The sequence below is a fragment of the Aquarana catesbeiana genome, linkage group LG01 (assembly GCF_042186555.1).
Source record: "Aquarana catesbeiana isolate 2022-GZ linkage group LG01, ASM4218655v1, whole genome shotgun sequence".
In the NCBI taxonomy this organism is placed as follows: Eukaryota; Metazoa; Chordata; class Amphibia; order Anura; family Ranidae; genus Aquarana; species Aquarana catesbeiana.
This window is the reverse complement of record NC_133324.1, coordinates 139,249,072-139,267,637: the sequence shown is the minus strand read 5'-3', so window position 1 is coordinate 139,267,637 and position 18,566 is coordinate 139,249,072. Positions and strand designations below refer to the sequence as shown.

The following is an 18,566-nucleotide window of genomic DNA, read 5'->3' as shown; positions in this document are numbered from 1 at the left end:
AGATGGTTCCTGTCTCTGGGCCCCAATGAAATCCGTGACCCGTGACTAGAACTGCTAACAGTATTTGTCACATGTCCAGGCACAGTAAAAGCACAGATATATTAATTAGTGAAATGACATTCTTTAAAGCTGACGTAATGAAAAGTGAAGGTGTTGCCTGTAGCAGCCAATCACATTCCAAGTTTGTCCATTGCAGTTTAGAAAATGAACACATGCGTCAGAACAGAAAATGTTTGTTCATTCAGTTAATGAAGAATAATGATGTAATTGTTACATGTAAGGATAATAAATTAACACAAATTATACCATTACCTGAGCCAATATTTAATTCCTTGAAAGCAGTGAGAGTGAATAAATAATAATTCTGTCTGCACTCAGCCTGCATGAACACTAATATGCATTGTTTAAATACAGCTCTCTTTTAGCAGTTCTGTGTATAAGTTGTTGAGCATCTGGAGAGTATCTAGATTTGGCCTACTATACTTAGTCTTGAGTACTTTTTCCGTTGCATTGCAGCCCAGTCTCGGAAAGTAGATGGGTTTTCCAAGGCTGAGGTGCGACATACGAGAAAAAGCCAAGCGATTTGCGTAGTTGTAGTTTCAGAGCTGTTTAGCAACTCATTTCAAACATCTAATTATTGAGAGTACTAATGGGGAAACCCCCTGCCCCTCAAAAGCAGGAGGCATATGCACTTCAAAGGTAAAATTGGGAAACCGTTTAGGAAGAGTAAAATGAAAGGAATCGTTTAGAGAAGAAAATTGTTCATTGCCATTGCTATCACCCTCTTCTGAAAATGCTATTTGCCTTATGCCGCGTACACACGAGCGGACTTTGCGGCAGACTTTGCCTGGCGGACTTTTCGACGGACTTTACGATGGACTTTCCGAATGAACGGACTTGCCTACACACAATCCAGCAAAGTCCGTCGAATTCGTACGTGATGACGTACGACCGGACTAAAACAAGGAAGTTCATAGCCAGTAGCCAATAGCTGCCCTAGAGTGGCTTTTTGTCCGTCGAACTAGCATACAGACGAGCTGACTTTTCGACCTGACTCGAGTTCGACGGATAGATTTAAAACATGTTTCAAATCTAAGTCCGTCCAACTTTTGAGAAAACAAAGTCCGCTGGAGCCCACACACGATCGAATTGTCCGAGGAAATCCCGTCCGCCGGGCAAATTCTGCCGTAAAGTCCGCTCGTGTGTACGCGGCATAACTGTCATGCCAAACTGATGGAACAGGCATTATTCTATTTAGGGTTTTTTAATAATATGATTTTTGTCTACTTTCTTTGTTACAAATTGCCAACACAGGTTTAGTAGAAAAGACTATTCTAATATCACAAGGTATATTTTGTGTCCCATTTAAGTCATCAAGCAGTTTTCCATCGAATCATTTTCTATGTAACAATGGGATTTTAAGCCAATTCTGACATTGCACTGCCACCCTGTGGCTATTTATGTGAACAAACAGTTACAATGTCTTTGATAAAATAAAGCTGCGGCTTGTAGTTTGATAAAGGCTTGTATGCCTGTATAATATATATTTTTTTTAAAGGTGACAAACAGCAATCTGCAAGCTCGTCGCCGCGGTATCCCTGAATGTATTCTTCTAGTAACACAGCGTATCACCAAATATCCAGTTCTTGTGGAGAGGATATTGCGTTATACTCCAGGTTAGTGTAAAAATGTATTCTGCTACATGTCTTTGGTAAAAAAAAATCCTGTATAATAATTGGTTTGTGTGATCACGGACATATGTATGCAGATGATCACGGACATATGTGTGCAAATGATCATTGGGACATATGATTTTACTGTTACATATGTGGGACAGGTGTTTTTACTGTGTGGGGACACGTGTGTGGGGACAGTCTTTTGGGGACACTATGTAGGAGACATTGTGTGTTTACACTGTGTGGGGACACTGGGCGCTGATCAGTGTGTAAAAAGCTGTAATAAACAGCTCATACTCACCGATCACCGGCTGGCTGCAGCGATCCCCTCTCCTTACTGACAACTTCCGCGTGAGGGGAGTAGAGCCGATCGCCTAGAAACCAGCTCTCTCTTTACATCACATGACGGCTGTGATTGGACACAGTCGTCATGTGATCAGGAGCACCAATCACAGAGCCCTCCTGCCGATCAGAGATGTGCCGTACCCGGGTGACACGTGCGCATCGGGATCGGGCCTATGTGAGTGCACGCACGCGATCCCCCTCCTTCTGAGGGACGTTCCTGATTGTTCACTCAGGAGGAAGCTCCCACCCGGCCGTATATGTGCAGTGGCTGGGTGGGAAGTGGTTAAACTGTAAGCACCCTTATGAGTGTTTCTTAACCCTCTTGAGTGGTAATATTTTACTTGGTCTCAATGTACTTACATATGGGAGCAGGTTGTATTTCCACATTAAATACACAAGCTGTACTTCCTACTTACAGCAGTATTAAACCCAAAAAGAAACATTTATTATATTGCAGCTTACCAATTCTTAGATCATCAGGTCAGATCACCAGGTGAAAACAGGAAAAAAAGAAAACCATAAGAGAAAATTAATGCAGCCACCACGTCTAATGATTGGTAAGCTGCAATATATTAAATTACTGGTTTTTAATACTGTTTTAATAGTACAGCATACTTCCTGTTCTTTACTACTCCATTACCTTATTTCAAATTTATAGATCAGATCAGAAATAAATGTTCACTTTGCAAGATAATTTTTCCCAGAGCTTAGTAAATGTAGTGAAGTTTCACTTTGCAAAGGATACCTGAACAGGTGCAAAGAGTATAAAAAATGATGCTTGTACATAATTGGATGATGGAAGTTATCTTCTCTTGCAAAATGCAACTGCCCTGAACAGTCTATTTGGCTTTGGTAAACCAACCCCATAGTGTCAATCTATGTCAATAGACTTTTATAGACAACAATAGACTATTATTTTCCAAGTAACTGCTGCCACACTGATTACATGATCTAAAATACAGAAGATACCTTCTGTGAACCTCTAAATCTTTAGGGCCAATTCACACTATGTGCGGTGACAGACGTTTTACCGCATGGCAAAACGTCTGCCACTGCAGGGACACACAGGAAACAATTGTTAGCTATGTGTCCCATTCACACTGCAATGCAGCCTAGCGCTGCACTAAAGACATACTGGTAGGTAAATTGGCTGTTGTCTAAATAGGCCCTAGTATGTCTTGGTACGCATGTGAGATAGGGACCTAAAGCTGTCCATACATTATACAATTCTCTTATTCAATTTCCTTTAGATTTACCTTCAACTATGTATGCAAGGGCCTGCCTGATTGGATTTAAATTGACCTCTTATTATATGGTTTTGGTGAATCCAAAGGAAAATTGTATATGCAAATTGTATAATATATGGCCATTCTTAGATTGTACGCTCCTTGAGGGCTTCACTGATGTGAATGTACAATGTATGTAAATTACTGCGTAAATTGTCGGCGCTATATAAATGCCTTATTGTTTCTTCTTAACACTTCTCATGTCCTATTGTTAGAGGGAAATGACGAGCACAAAGATCTTTGCCGGGCCCTGTGCTTAATCAAGGACATGATTGCTGCAGTAGACCTAAAAGTCAGTGAATTTGAGAGAAAACAAAGACTCGAAGAGTTTGTAAACAAGATTGAGAACAAGACCTTCACCAAGATGAAGAATGGACATGTCTTTACAAAGCAAGACCTAAAGAATAAAGAGCGGGTGCTTCTGTATGAAGGTGTCCTCCTGTGGAAAACTGCCACAGGGAGGTTTAAAGGTACTCACTGTTAACAGTAATAATAATTAGCTTATATAGCATCTTCTGGTTAATCAATTTACTGCATTGATCATATTGCAGAAGGAAATGGCCTCTGTGACACATAGACGACTGTATCCAGTAGGCTTTAGTAAGCATGCATATCTTGGGTTTGATATGGAAATATGTCCTGAGATGGAGCCGATTGGTGGGGGAGTAAGTTTTACAATCCTGAGTGTGAGAGGGCCAGTGTATCCTATGATTTCCTTTGGAATAATGGAATAGTCATGTTTGTTCTGTGTGATGGAAGCAGGGTACAAGGTGAGAGTCATTGTTGCTGTAGTCAGTTCTGTGGGATCTAGGTTATTCCATGCTTTAAAAGTCAACAGACCGGGTCATATATCCTTTCCTTGGATTAGTTCCCACTGCCAAGAAACTTGCTGTACCCCAATCTGGATCAAATCCTTCACATAGCTTGGCATTGTAATCTCAATCTTTAATATAAACCTAACACAAATTAATGAAGAGGAACTGAACACTGGAATCTGTGCCCTAAAAATGTCAGGCAGAAGGCAAAGGACTAGTAACTAGTGGTGACTGTTCCCCATTCTCCATCCCCCATATTTTCCCTATTACCATTTTACCATGCCTTATTCCACACTGTGTCTCTCTGTGGAGGCAGCCAACTTGATAGATGCACGGCTTTGCTTCTTCAGCAAGAAGAACAGTGAGCAGTAGAGTAGTGACATAACCAAATCTCATTTCTAATCTCCTGAGACTGTCAGAGGCAGCAATGCCTTAGAACTCACACTACAGATATACAGCTCTGAGGGTGTAAGCATGGGAGTTACAGGGCACCCTCACATACCAAGAAGTGCACCGAATATTTTTTGGGGAGCAATTTAAGATCAAAGGCATAATTTTTTTTAGATTATGATTACAATCACCATTTGGATGTACTCTGCAATATGATTATGAGTTCAGTTTCACTTTAAAGTCTGATTTAATTTACCCCTTAATGTTACAGGCTGCATCAATTAATTAAATGATTATCCCTAAAAAAGCATTAAAAAAACTCTAGCATTCCCTAATATACCTACAGTTAAATTAGATTGTGATGCCTATCTACCATATCCTCAATCTGTCCTGATGTCCCCCACCCTTAATATGTGATATTTATTTATTACAGGTACTTCTATAATGCCACCAACTTATGCAGCACTTTACACATATACATTGTACATTTGCATCAGTCTCTGACCTCAAGGAGCTTACAATCTGAGGTCCCTAACTTACATTCATACATGCACATACTAGGGCCAATTTAGACAGGAACCAATTAACCTACCAGCATGTCTTTGGATATATAATATTGTATGAATACAAGGCCTGTACCAATACATAGCCTCCTATTCTGGTTTTAGCCTACATTTTTAGGACATGAGTTAGTCTACAAACAGTTATCATTGTCATTTTGGTCCAAACGCATGGGGATTAAATTCAGCTATTGTACTTTTCTGCAAACCCAAATGATAAAATGATAAATTCTAGTACTCACAAACTATCCTGCACTTGTATAAAGGAATTTAACCTTCCTAATGTTCTTTCAGTTTCCTCAGCTACATCATGCTAAGGCACAATTCCCGAACACACAAGACTCCCTTCACCAAAACCTTCTCCTAAATATATGCTAAGTTCCTCACTCCCTAAAAAGGCTTATTTTTTATTTCTACAGGACACTGTTGAGCTGCTAAGCCTTCTTATTGTAAAAAGCCCAGTTGGGAAAGAGAAGTGGACCTTTTGATATGACAAAGTAGGATGAGGGGCTGGAATTTCAGAAACTAATCTCACTCATATTTTCATATTATATTTTCATATAAATTGAACTCAGTTGTGTATTTTACATAAAGCATACCTAACCTTAAAATCATTAATATGTTGTCCACAGTGCAATAACACACTGGGTCCTTCTTTCACCTAAAATAGCCTTGCCTGATTATCCAAGGGTTCTGGCAGCAAGCAGTTCAATTCCTACGATATAGTACTCATAGTGGTTCATTCTGCTGCCAGTTCTATTCCTTCAATTGTTAATGTAAGCTTGTAAAATAATTGCCAGTTTTTTTTACATAGTCAACCTTTCACGAGAGAGTCCTTGCCTTTTTTATTTTTTCAATGATGAAATAAAACCAAAATACCCAGTAGTCTCCCTATTACTACTTGTGTGGCTTTATGTAAAGTTCAGCCAAGCGTGTATACATTGAGAGAATAGGGCTGTTTCTGTTCATTCGAAAATGTGGGAGGGCTAGTAGGGGGTATCATAAAACATTTGGCAAACTAAACTACCAAACTCTTGTTTATGTGCCGAAAATTCACATAATGGCATATTGTTGGGCGCTTAATGTCTTTCAGTCTTTGTGCTCTGGACTGAAACATTTGTAGCCAATGCAGGCCTGAAAGAAACTGGTTACGCTGGATTATGTACCGCAGACACCATGTTGGCTGTGAGTTCTTAACCTGCATTGTAAACGGCTGTGCTGTTTTTGCTGGGAGAGTTTCATTCTGGAACAGAAAAATTACAAGTCAATGCTTGGCTTCACACGTCTTGATTCAGACTCTTAACAAATATTTATTCAAAAGAAAAGTTTCAAAACTTAAACCTATTTTTTTTTTTTTTTATATTTTAGATATCCAAGCTCTACTTTTAACTGACGTGTTGCTGTTTCTTCAAGAAAAAGACCAAAAGTATATATTTGCTGCTGTGGTAAGTTTATAGTTCAAATGTCTTGGAAAAAAGTGATTTAATAAACTAGTGATGAAAAAATTTAGAGCCAATAAGTCAAGAGGTTTATTGGCAACTGCAAGCACTCTTCTGTTTCCAGACTTGCTGACTCTAAGAATTTTGTCTCCTGCTTAATCAGGTTTTAGGATTTCTTTGCAAAGGGAAAATGCAATACTTTTCATAAACAGTTTTAAGTAGCAGCCCAGTATGGTTTGTTTAGCACTGTGTTGACAGTCTTTCTTTTCTGTAAATACTTAAGTTTTGTTTTACTGAATTTGCTGCCTACTCAGATTGCCAGTTTAGATATTAAAGAAGGATGTGGGAGAGCATCCTGGATAGAAAACTGTCCTAAATCCTGCCTACCACCTTAAAGCGATGCTAACAACACACTGTTTAATTTACATTGTCCCTTCTCTTTTTGTATATGGATGGCGGCACTGTAGTTATTTAAAAAAAAAAAAAACATAAAAAGCTCTAAATACCTTTTTCCTAATCAATATACAGCTGTCACGTGACCCAGATCTTTCCTAGCCTATCTGCAGGGAAACATAAGCAGCAGGAGCTTCTAGTCCTCTGCTGGTGATCACATGTTCAAAAAACAGCCTTTGGAATACAGAGTAAAAATAAATAAATATTATCAATAAACTGTTTTAAATTGTCATACAAATATATATTTGAAATCAAATCTTTATTATTTTGTGGAAATAACATGGTGAGGGTGGATTTCTGCCAGTCACAGGCTGTGTCACGCCCCTCCAGTCTGTGCCTTAGAATAGGAGGGAGATGAAGCCTCCATTAATCTCCATGTAATATTCTGCCCCCAATGTGTTTAGCTGGTTAGTGGGCATGGAGAAGGAGGGAGGCAGTGGGCTGTCATTTACCACTGTGTAGACACCTACATGTGTGACTCTATAGTCACATGGGCTGCTCAGATGTGATAGGGAGGAAATGCTCAGCATAGAAACTCGCTGAAAACTGAGCATGTGCAGAGTTGCCACCACAGCTACAAAATCCCTAGCTGAATTGGGGACATTGACAGAAGGTGGGGAAAGAGAACATCAGGCTCAACCAGGTTTTTTGCATAATACAGAAAACGGATCTTAGTGACTGAGTGCGTGTGAACAGCATGTAATACAGCATTTATTGTTAGTTTTTTTTTTTATGATGTGGGTTTTGTGACACTTAATTCTACAGTAGATACATCTGGCTCTAGATGTGTCATATACCTGTTCTTTTCATTCATTGACTGCTCAACACTTAGGCCTTATGCACACTGGTTTATTGTAAACCGTGTTTTTCCTGATAGGAGAAATCAGAATTAAAATTACACCTAAGCTGCAGTTTTTCGAACACATTTAGGCGTTTATTTAATTGGCCAGAATTGTAATTTGTTCTGGACATTGAAATTCATAAACACTCAAGCTTTAAATGCGCTTAGGCGCATTTGGCATTTTTTTATCCCCAAAAGCTCCTCTCCCAAATTAATATTATTCTAACCAATGGCCCTAGTGCTGCTAAGCAGAATGTCTAACCCCTTAGCCTATGTGAATGCGATTCTTCTGCATAAAGGAAAAGGAACTTTGCCTTTAAATGCTTTAAATGCTGCTGCTCCTAAACTCCTCTAAATACCTTTTAGCTTTTATTAAGGGGAGCTCAGGGGCTTAGGCAAAGAATGCCCAAAGCCCAAAAAACGTCACTTTAGGAGCAGCAGTGTGTCTGAACCCTTAAACTGGGTACACACTCTTATCTTCAACCAGTGGGCTGAAAAAAAAAAACTCAGATTCCTGCTATAAACACAAATGAGATGAATGCAGAAATCTCCCCAAATGTGCAATTGTATTCTGCCGTCGGAATACACTGATCAGCACTGCATCCGATTGGCTACAAGCCGCTGATTGAACAAGGTTCTTCAGCATGACTGACAGAAGCTGTTCAAACAATCAGTTTCTGTTCAAGAGAGGGCTACACACTGTTCGAAATAAGGCCGGTCACTTCTGAATCAGCTAAATTTTAATCCGTGTGTACCCAGTGTTACTTTACACAGGAAGACGTTGAAGTATAGCTAAAGCTATTTATTTTACTTTTGGTTACAGTGAACAATGGTTAGCATCCCTATCAGTTTTCTTTTTTGCTATCTGTGTCTGGTTGACAAGATTTCCACTAGCTTCCTGTCCTGGAGCCACAACAGTAAATAAAATGGAACCACCTCTTAGACAGTTGTCGCTGGAATTAGGTGTCCCTATTGGAAGATTTAACTTTACCTTGTGTTTCAGTGACAGCCCTAAAACGTTAGTTTTACCCTCACTATCTTGGTAACAAGGGCCACCAATACAAATAGCATGAATCTTGTCTCAGTGGAGACAAATATAATAAAAATGGCAGAGTTTCTAACCCTTTTCTACTAAATTCAAAACAAATTAAAATGTTTTCTTTTTAAATACACTTTAATTTTTTTGGAACCAGTTTGATTTCTTAGGTTAGTTTACCTCTTGAACAGCTTATATTTTTCTATTTAGCTGTTTGGAAACTAATGAGTTGTGCTTTAAACTGAAGACAGTTTTCAATTGAAAGCCAATCCAGACTTCCACCCATCTGAGGTTTTGTGGCATGCATCTGAAGAATGCTCTCCATGCAAAGGATCTTAGAATTATAAGAACAGTGTAAAATTCTTTCAAGCAGCTCTGATCAGCAGCTAAAGGAAGATTTTGGTGGAAGCTACAGCTGGTAAAGTTAATTATACCAGTCAAAATGATAAATGTTTAATACCTTCCTTCCCACAATTTGTTAAGCTACTTAGGACTGTGCTAATAAATGTCCTCTCCTCTAAAGCCAAGAACCAACATTCCGCATGGCTGCTGTTTCTAAGTCCCAACTATCAGTGAGATCTGGGGTCCTCATTGATGATCAGAGTGCTTCCCAATGTTATGTGATCACTATGGTCAGCTCTGACATAGCTCTAGGCTTTATCAATAAAAATGAAAGCCTTTAGCCTGCAGATGAACACTGCTACCTTCAAGTTGCTGTGGTGGCCTCTATCTAATACTGTAACTGTCAGATACAGTTGCATTGGTAAAAATAACCTAGTTTAAAAAAAAAAATTCTTAAAAATGTTTGCATTTTTGTCAGCCCTATAATAAAAGCAGAGCAGGGTATTTTTAATAAAACCGTGTAGCAAATAAAAGTTGTAGATGTTACTAAAAAATTATATAAAAATGATTTGTCAGAGCTATTTAAATGCCTGTAATAAATAAATTGCATTTAGGTATGCAAATTGGTCATAACATTATCATTAAAGTTAATCAACACATGCTGACACTGCTAAATTTGGCCTGGGCTAGACATCAATGACCTCTGGCCAGGAAAATGTTTCAGTAAAGACCTGAAAGAAAAAATGTTTTCTATGTTATTAGTTTTATGCAGATTATGTTTGTCTAGCATTGTGATTCAGTTGAAGCTCCGACCATATTATAGGAGCCATAAATGCATAAATGCAAGAATGCAGAAAAATTACTAAGGGTATACTGTATAAATGCAAATGCTGCAGAACAGTCATTGTGGTTTATTGCCCCTCTCATGTCATTGCAAGAGTGGAGTTCTCTCTGCAGACTTTCAGTGAAATCTCAGACTCTCTAGGTGGTTTATTTGCTAGTCCCATGATTGCATTTCTAGCACTTGTGCTCCATAGGTGCTGACTGCTGTCTGACATATTCAGTCGAAGGTAAACCTGCAAATCTGTTTAAAAAAATATCAGGATACGTAAAAATAAACAATTTACTTTCAAATCAAGTATGTAGTAATAAATTAGAAAAAAGTATTGAAGGCTATCAAGGACCTCGATGACGCCCTGTGGGAGGGTGAAACACGTTGACGCAATTTCCGGTATTACTGACGTCACTTGTGGTCCGGTGAAACGCATGCCAGGAACGGCGTTCTGACACATACAACTACATGATTGTGCCTGTTTTGAACTTTTTGTAAGTACCCATTCCCTTATGCAATAAAAACCGTTTTAATGGTACTCCACTATTAGTTCCATGCTTTCTCATTTCTGGGTACCTGTTTGTCCGGCCGAGTACCATTCCAAAAGAATCTTTAACCTGATGATCTGACACCAATCCACCATCCCTGGATATTACTATCAAGCTTTAATTGACCCCCAGACTGAAAAGCTGGGGGTCATTTGGATCTAGTGAGTGGGGACACATGAGGGGGTGTTGTACACCTGAATATCTCTGAAGCATTTTGCATTTCCTTCACTTTGGATTGGAGCACTTTAGTCACAATTTTTGGACTTTGTTTTGTTTATTTCATATTTATTTAGTTTTTTTCACTTTCACTTTTTTTTGTGTTTGTGAGCGCTATATTTATTTATTTACATTAAGGGTATTTTCAGACTGGTATCTATAGCTGAGGTGCAAATATCAGACATTCCTGATGACTGTTACTTCTGTCTACTATTTATAATGCCTATTAAGTGCAGGTTATTTATGTGTTTTTATAAAGGATCAGAAATCTCCAGTAATTTCTCTGCAAAAACTGATTGTGAGGGAAGTAGCCAATGAGGAACGTGGGATGTTTCTGATAAGTGCATCATCGGCTGGACCGGAAATGTATGAAATTCACACAAATTCCAAAGAGGAACGAAACACATGGATGAGACAGATACAGGAAGCTGTGCAGAGGTAATAATAGCATTTAAGCTGCATAGGCTACTATGTGACTTTAAACTTATTATTTCTCAGTGATATATTTTTTCTTTTACTTTTCCGTATTGGTCTTAACAGAATAGTCCTGAAAATGACGTAAGACATCTTTTATCTGAACTATAATGTGTTGTGTATGAAATGTAAAAGGGTAAAGTTTACAAAATATCTGTGGTTACCTGGAGATCAATACATAAATGTCAATGTTAATCTCCTCTTTTCTTGTAAATGAAATGAGTTGTAAAGGCAGAAGGTTTTTTATCTTAATGCATTAAGATAAGAAACATTCTGTGTATAGCAGCCTCCCAAGCACCCCCTAATTACTTACCTGAGACCCATCTCTCTCCAGTGATGTCCACGAGTGTCTTAGCAGTCCGGGACTCTCCTGATTGGCTAATACACAGCAGCCGCTCCATTGGCTCTCGCGGCTGTCAATCAAACTCAGCCAATCAGAAGAGAGAGGGGGTGGGGCTGGGACGGGGCTCCCTGTCTGAATGGACCCACGAAGCTGTGACTCAGCTCGGGTGCCCCCATAGCAAGCTGCTTGCTGTGGGGGCACTCGACAGGAGGGTGGGGCCAGGAGCAGTGAAGAGGGACCCGAGAAGAGGAGGATGGGCTGCTCTGTGCAAAACCAACTACACAGAGGAGGTATAAGTATAACATGCTTATTATTTGTTTTAAAAACAAAAACGAGACTTTACGATCACTTTAAGTCTGTGGGCCCATTGCATAAAACTGGCAGGCAGCAGCAATGAAGGGAGATTGCTAGAGGGGCAGCTTGACACCATTACCTTAAGTACAAAATATCATAGTTTCCTTTTGGAGATAATTTTTTGCAAAATTTTCTTGTGTACACATTGGTTCCTAATTTGGTTAAATAACTAGTGAACATTACACATTATTTTATGTAAAGGGCTCTTAACCATTTTGGGACTTGAGTGTTTTAGAGCATATCTCCTATGACCAAAGTTTCTAGGGTGCCCTATTCCTCGTATCCTGCCGCGGCTCCCTGACTATTTGTGCTGGCAAATCCCCGCTATCAAATTGACAGTGAGGACTCGCTCTGTATGGCAGAAGAGGCTGCAGCCGCTCCTGTGTAAAATTACTCTTGCAGACAGTCTCTGTGAGTGTCATTGAGAAATACAATGTTACAATGGATTGTTACGTTGTATTTACTCAGTTTAATTCATCTGTAGATCAAAGGGCTGACCTTGACTTTGCATATGACATTAGTCAAAGCAACCTCACAAGTAGAGAAAAAACTTTACATAAAATGTGTTCCTGTTTAACCCCTTATTAATCTTTAGTTGACCCTAATCAGTCCTAATTAAGGTGGACCTTCACCCTTAATGGATTTTGATTTTGGTCTGCCTCCACCCTCCCTCCTGATATTTGGATATTCATTTTTATTTTTATTTTTTTAATTCAATAGATTTAATGTGCTGCAAGGAATGGCATTTGCAGTGCCCCACCCCAGTGCTGGGATTCTGGGTGCGCAGATGTGCCACAAGGCTTCTGGCCCTGACAGAGCCTTGTGACACATCTGTGCATGTGCGGCCTGCCTGCACATCTGCACCCGGCTTTCCATTGCACAAAATGTGGTTGTTATGGAAGTTCCAAAACATGTTTGTGCAGGAAATCTTATATCTGCGCACGTGCCATAATAAAGCAAATGGCACCGACGGAGGAGGGGGGTTGGGGTTATGTAAAGCCAAATTGAAGGGGACTGAAGTTTCTCTTTAATGCAATCTTCCCCTTCTTCCTTTAGCTATTACTTTTCTGCTGATTTTCTTTATTTATTTTTAACCAATAATATTTAAACTGTTTTCATTTTTAATAGTTTATTTGTTCATTTTTGCAGTGTCACGTTTGAAAGGATGCATGAAATTGAAAAAAAAAGTGCCTTTGATTGTGTGTGTATTATTATGTTAAAGCAGAAGCAAATGGATTTCAGCAAATAGATATGAACAGCAGCGCACAATCTGAGTGTAGTATTTAACAGATTTATTGTGGTGAAAAGACAAATGGCAACTCACATTGTGACAATTAAAATCAGGCTCATCACATAATAAGGGCTTCTGATGGACAGTCTCACAACAACAGGGAACCTCAGACTAATAGGAGTACTGGGTGGATAGATACACCTGCAGGACCAAGAGAACACACCGGGGGGGGCACCAAACTAAATGCAGCATTAATAGTACTGAGAAATACTTGTAAATTAGTAACTTACATGGGAAGAATGTATCCATCCACCCAGTACTGCTATTAGTCTGAGGTTCCCTGTTGTCTATCGGAAGCCCTTACTATGTGAAGTGCATGATTTTAACTGTCACAATGTGAGTTGCCATTTGTCTTTTCACCACAATAAATCTGTTAAAATACTACACTCAGATTGCACACTGCTGTTCTTCTTATTTGTTTGGAGATACTTCAGCCTCTTCAGAGGTGCATCTGGTGCATTGAAATAAGCAGAAAGTTACCCTGAACGTTCCAAGTGGATTCCGTTAACTTTTTGCTGTTCTGTATAGACATTTAAGCGTAGACGCTTATTGCACCATATACCCTATTACTAAATATGCACGGCATACCTACACATTATTGCACACTTACCTTGTAAAGTGCCCATCTCCAACACTGTGATGTTCACAATCTCCCTTGATGCTCTGTCACAGGCGCTTTCATCTTCTTCAGGTGCCAGGAGTATACACTGAGCTGTGCATAAAAAAACTGCTAGCATGCAAGGGGAAAGATTTTGACAGAGGAATCACACAGTCTTTTCCACAATATATATATATATATATATATATATATATATATATATATATATATATATATATATATATATATATATATATATATATATATAGCTGCTAGCATTTTATTTTTTTTTACTTTGCTGGTTCAGTTTTCTTCAAGTTATGACCAAATTGTCGCTAAATAAACACAGCAGAAATGTAAAATTGCTCTAGTCTATAAGGAGTATACAGGTAGGAGAGCTGAATTGGTAAATCACACACATTGGTAATATGTGGAAGTTTCCAATGCCTATCAAAGCTGAAGATGATGAGATAAAATGTTGTATAGTGTGGAATGCATTTCCCTGCAGCCTGCTGATTACATATTCAGCAATCCTACAGAAGCACACTACCAAACAGTGATAAGCAATTGATTTGTGGATAAGATGAATCTGAATTTTGATGGGATAATCACGTCAGTGACAAGCTGTGTCCAGATTTGAAAGATCCATGTAGACTGTGTGATTTTTATGTAACTACAGACATAGAATTCTTATTTAAAAGTAAAATAATCATCTGTTATGCAGTTTAATGTATACATTCCATTCATTTCCACTTACCACTCTTCCTCACAGCAAGCACCTTTTCTGAGCTTCCTTTATCAAAAAATGGCAGATAACGGAACAATTAATTGTACAAAAACCTATATAATGTTATTACAATAGACTTCATTGATTTATTTTTGAAATATATACGCATTTTAAAGTGCATGTCTTTATTTTTCCACCATGTTTTATTTCCAAAGCTGTCCAGAAGAAGAAGGGAAAATCAGTGAATCTGATGAAGACAGGCGTGCTGCAGATGCACGAGCAGCCAAAGCTCAGCAGTATCAAGGTGAGTAAATAAGGCTCACTAGTGATGTTCAAAGTCTTCCCTATACCTACACTGGGCAAGCACTTCACCATCTCACCCCTCTCCAAGAATACATATGACACTGAATGATGTTTGCATATGGAGACTTTAAAAAGCAAAAAACACTGACAGTAGGGCATTCGTTATCAGTACTGCCTTTAGGATTATTGTTCACTCCTGTGAATAGTATTGACCTTTGACTTAATTATATTGCTAATTGTGGTTTTACTTCATGATCAATTTACTTAGAGCATAGAGCATTTTTTTTACATCCAGTTGTTTAGCACCGACAACAGAAGTGTCTCCTATTTTTCAGCAGTGAAGGGCAGAGGAAGACAGTGATCAAAAGTGGTGATTTGATGGTTCAGATCCAGCATTTTTGCTGTAGCCAGAACTGTTAGTAACTGTCAGTATAACACCCTGGGAATGAACAGAGCAACTGTAGCACAGTGTCCTAAAATTGCTCTTTGTCATGCACCTTGCTACACCTATAACACTCAGGCATATGTAGAGGAATTCTTAAAATCAGGATATGTCTATCTAGTGGTGACTTGTTGTTCAAGCTCAAGCAACGTCACATGGACAAGATCAAATGCTCACCTATACCCAGAACCCCCACTCCGTTAGAGGAGTATACTTTGCTTGGGCAGAGATGAGCTATCAGGAGGCAGTAGTTTACTATTACTGGCGAACTTGCATTTGTAAATACCAAATCAGCGTTAATCTACATTTCTGTGGGTTTGCAAGTGCCAATTTCTATCATGTTTATTATAAGGAACTGCACTGCAGCCATGATGACATGAATGTGAATAAAACATTTTTATGTGAGATGTGCTCTACCTCATGTGCATCTATTTATGTATATTCCAATTAGTATTCCTAGTTTGTTTTCTTCTTTTGCTAACGAATGTAGTTATGAATGAGTATTACGGCGTAATGTCTGCTATTCTGTAAAGTTACATGTATTGAACATTTACAGTTACATATCTGTGTTTTTTTTTTACATGTTAATTTAGTTTTTTTATATGACTACAAAGCAGCAATTATTTATGTTCATTCTTTAATCATACTACACTATTATGCAGGTCTCAGCATACTAAGCACAATGGCTTTGTACTGTGCACTGATGTCTACAAAGCATCCCCGCCCACTTTTGACATCATGTGACATCACATGATGTCAGAAGGGGGCGGGTTCACCCGGTTACATCACTGGGTAGCCCAGCTCTTGCCTATTTAAGAGCTGTCAAAGCGCAGAGAGGGCAGACGGCGGGAGGCCTCCCCATCAAGGCAGAGAGTTAAAATTTTTGCTATTTTTCGGGTCCGTCGGGAGGCGTGATTGATAGTGGACACTTTTTTATTTATTTTATTTTTTAATAAAGGATTTGTCAAAAACTGTTTTGACACTTCTTTGGTGAATGGGTAGGGGTACGATGAACCCGATACCCATTCACATTGGGGGGCCGTGTGCCAGATTCCGATAAGCTCCCCGCCCGCAGACCCAGTCAACCACAGGCCAGGGTTGTCAGGAAGGGGCCCTTGACCCCATCAACATGGGGACAAGGTGCTTTGGGGGGTACCTCAAAGCACCCTCCCCATGATGAGGGCAAGCGACCTGGTATGGTTCAGGGGGGGGGGGGGGCGGGTGCTCCTTGTCCCCCCTTTTCTGGCCTGCCAGGCTGCTTGCTCGGATAAGGGTCTAGTGTGGATTTTGAGGGGTTTAATATGGTGCTTAGAGAGAATTCACATTTAGTTAAAATATTTAATGATTTACCTAGTCCACAAAAGAATTAATAGAGCCCTGAAATTCATCACTGGAGCAGGGATTTTTTAATTTTTTTTTTGTATTTTGGCTTTTATTCCCCCTCCCCCCATTACACTTTCTACTCAAGGACTTGCATGTGTGCACAACCAAATACTTTTGTATGCAACTAGATTTAATAGAGATTTAAAGGGATATGAATAGTTTGCACTTATAAAATATGTATTAATATGTATTTATAGTCTGCAAAAGTCAAACATAAAGCAAAAAAGAATCAACCTTTTATTTCAATATTAGTATAAACATTTGGTGCAATAATGTACTTGGGCAAAAAAAAAAAGGCATGGAAATGATGCTTCAGCATTTGACAATATAGTTAGAAGGGACCCTGCTCAAAAGAGTTTGCAATCTACAAGGTAGAAAAGCAGGGATACAAATCAAGCTATAAACAACCATGACAAACCTTTTTGGTGATCAGAACTCCTTGCCTCAAACCCCTAAAAAGTTAAATTGCAGAATCATAAGCAAAAACAGACAACATTATTAACAAATCCAAAAAGGCAGCGCACAAACAAAAACCATGCCCACAAAAAACATATGTATTTGTAAACCGATATAAGCACTGCAAACAAAGATTCTGGCCTCTTCTCAGGCCAAACACCCACCACAATTGCAGGCCTTTATATAACCTAGCTAGGATTGCTAGCTCACCTAGACCCGCCCAGTAAAGGACACACCCACTAGTGTAATTGATTCTGTCTCTTTATGTATGCCTCAAGTGCTCACACCTGTTCATCAGGAACACACAGTTTTTACAAATGAAAGAATGCATCAGCATATAGATCTGTGCAGAGTAAACCTAAAAATAACAAACGTCCAAGGCTCTGGCCATGATCAGTGATACCAAAAATCTACAAATTAAACTTTGTTGGGCACATGGAGGGTACAAAACAGGAAATTGCAACTTTGTGAGAGCTGCTTCACACAAATTGTTGACAAAGTGCATTTGTCATTCATCATCGGCATACAACATTAAAATATTTGTGCAAGATCACACCAGACTTATACATCCATTATGTGAAACCCATCAAAAAATGTTATCACTGGTGAAAAAAAACTTTAAAACCACAACAGAGGAAGAACATATTAACCTCTAGCCAGGTAGCAGCATATTTGGGATTCGAACCAGTAACCCCAGTGCTGCTAAGCAGAAGTGCTAACCAGTTAGCCACTGTGCTGCCACATGAATAGAGGCTGCATCTCTGTGCTGTCAAACAGTCCTATGTCCCAGGGGTGCAATAAGGTAATCGATGCAGATGTCCTGTGGCCAGAGAACCATTGAACAACCTGTTTCTGGCATATGCCATCTGTTTTGAAGGCTGGGTATGGCTGATTACTGTCAGCATGCGGAACCATCTCAAGTTTTGTTGCTTTTTGCTTGGTAAGAGGCTGCAATTAATGCTGGTGGGGAAATCTTAGGCTGATTATTGTCCTTGCCCATGGAAAACATATGACACGAAAACATATGATTGGTGGTGGAACCCTCCTACACACATATATATATATATATATATATATATATATATATATATATATATACTACATTGAAGTAAATTATGTAAGGACATGAGTCAGGAGTTATGTTTAACAACATAGGAAGAACAGACAACTTCTCTACATGAAGTGGCATGTTTGGGATTCGAAACCATCAATCCCAGCACTGCTAGGCAGAAGTGCTAACCCGTTCGCCACTGTGCTGCCCTATGCATGTAGGCTGCATCTCTGTGGTGTCAAACAGTCCTAAGTCCCGGATTGCAATAAGTTAATCAATGCAGATATACTGTGGAAAGCCAGTGACTTCCACGTCAACCTGTTTCTGGCATATGCCATCTGTTTTGAAGGCTGGTTATGGCTGAT

At 39.1% G+C, this 18,566-nt stretch overlaps 1 protein-coding gene across 3 annotated transcripts in view; it reads left to right on the top strand.

The window, feature by feature from the left end:
- Positions 1-18,566, top strand: part of ARHGEF28 (Rho guanine nucleotide exchange factor 28) — a 364,027-nt gene that overhangs the window by 296,841 nt on the left and 48,620 nt on the right. For all 3 annotated transcript variants that reach the window (XM_073624213.1, XM_073624220.1, XM_073624226.1), the window contains 5 exons: positions 1,559-1,676; positions 3,523-3,777; positions 6,441-6,517; positions 11,039-11,217; positions 14,782-14,870. In XM_073624213.1, coding sequence (XP_073480314.1) covers positions 1,559-1,676; positions 3,523-3,777; positions 6,441-6,517; positions 11,039-11,217; positions 14,782-14,870 — 718 coding nt within the window. The remainder of the gene's footprint in view (positions 1-1,558; positions 1,677-3,522; positions 3,778-6,440; positions 6,518-11,038; positions 11,218-14,781; positions 14,871-18,566) is intronic.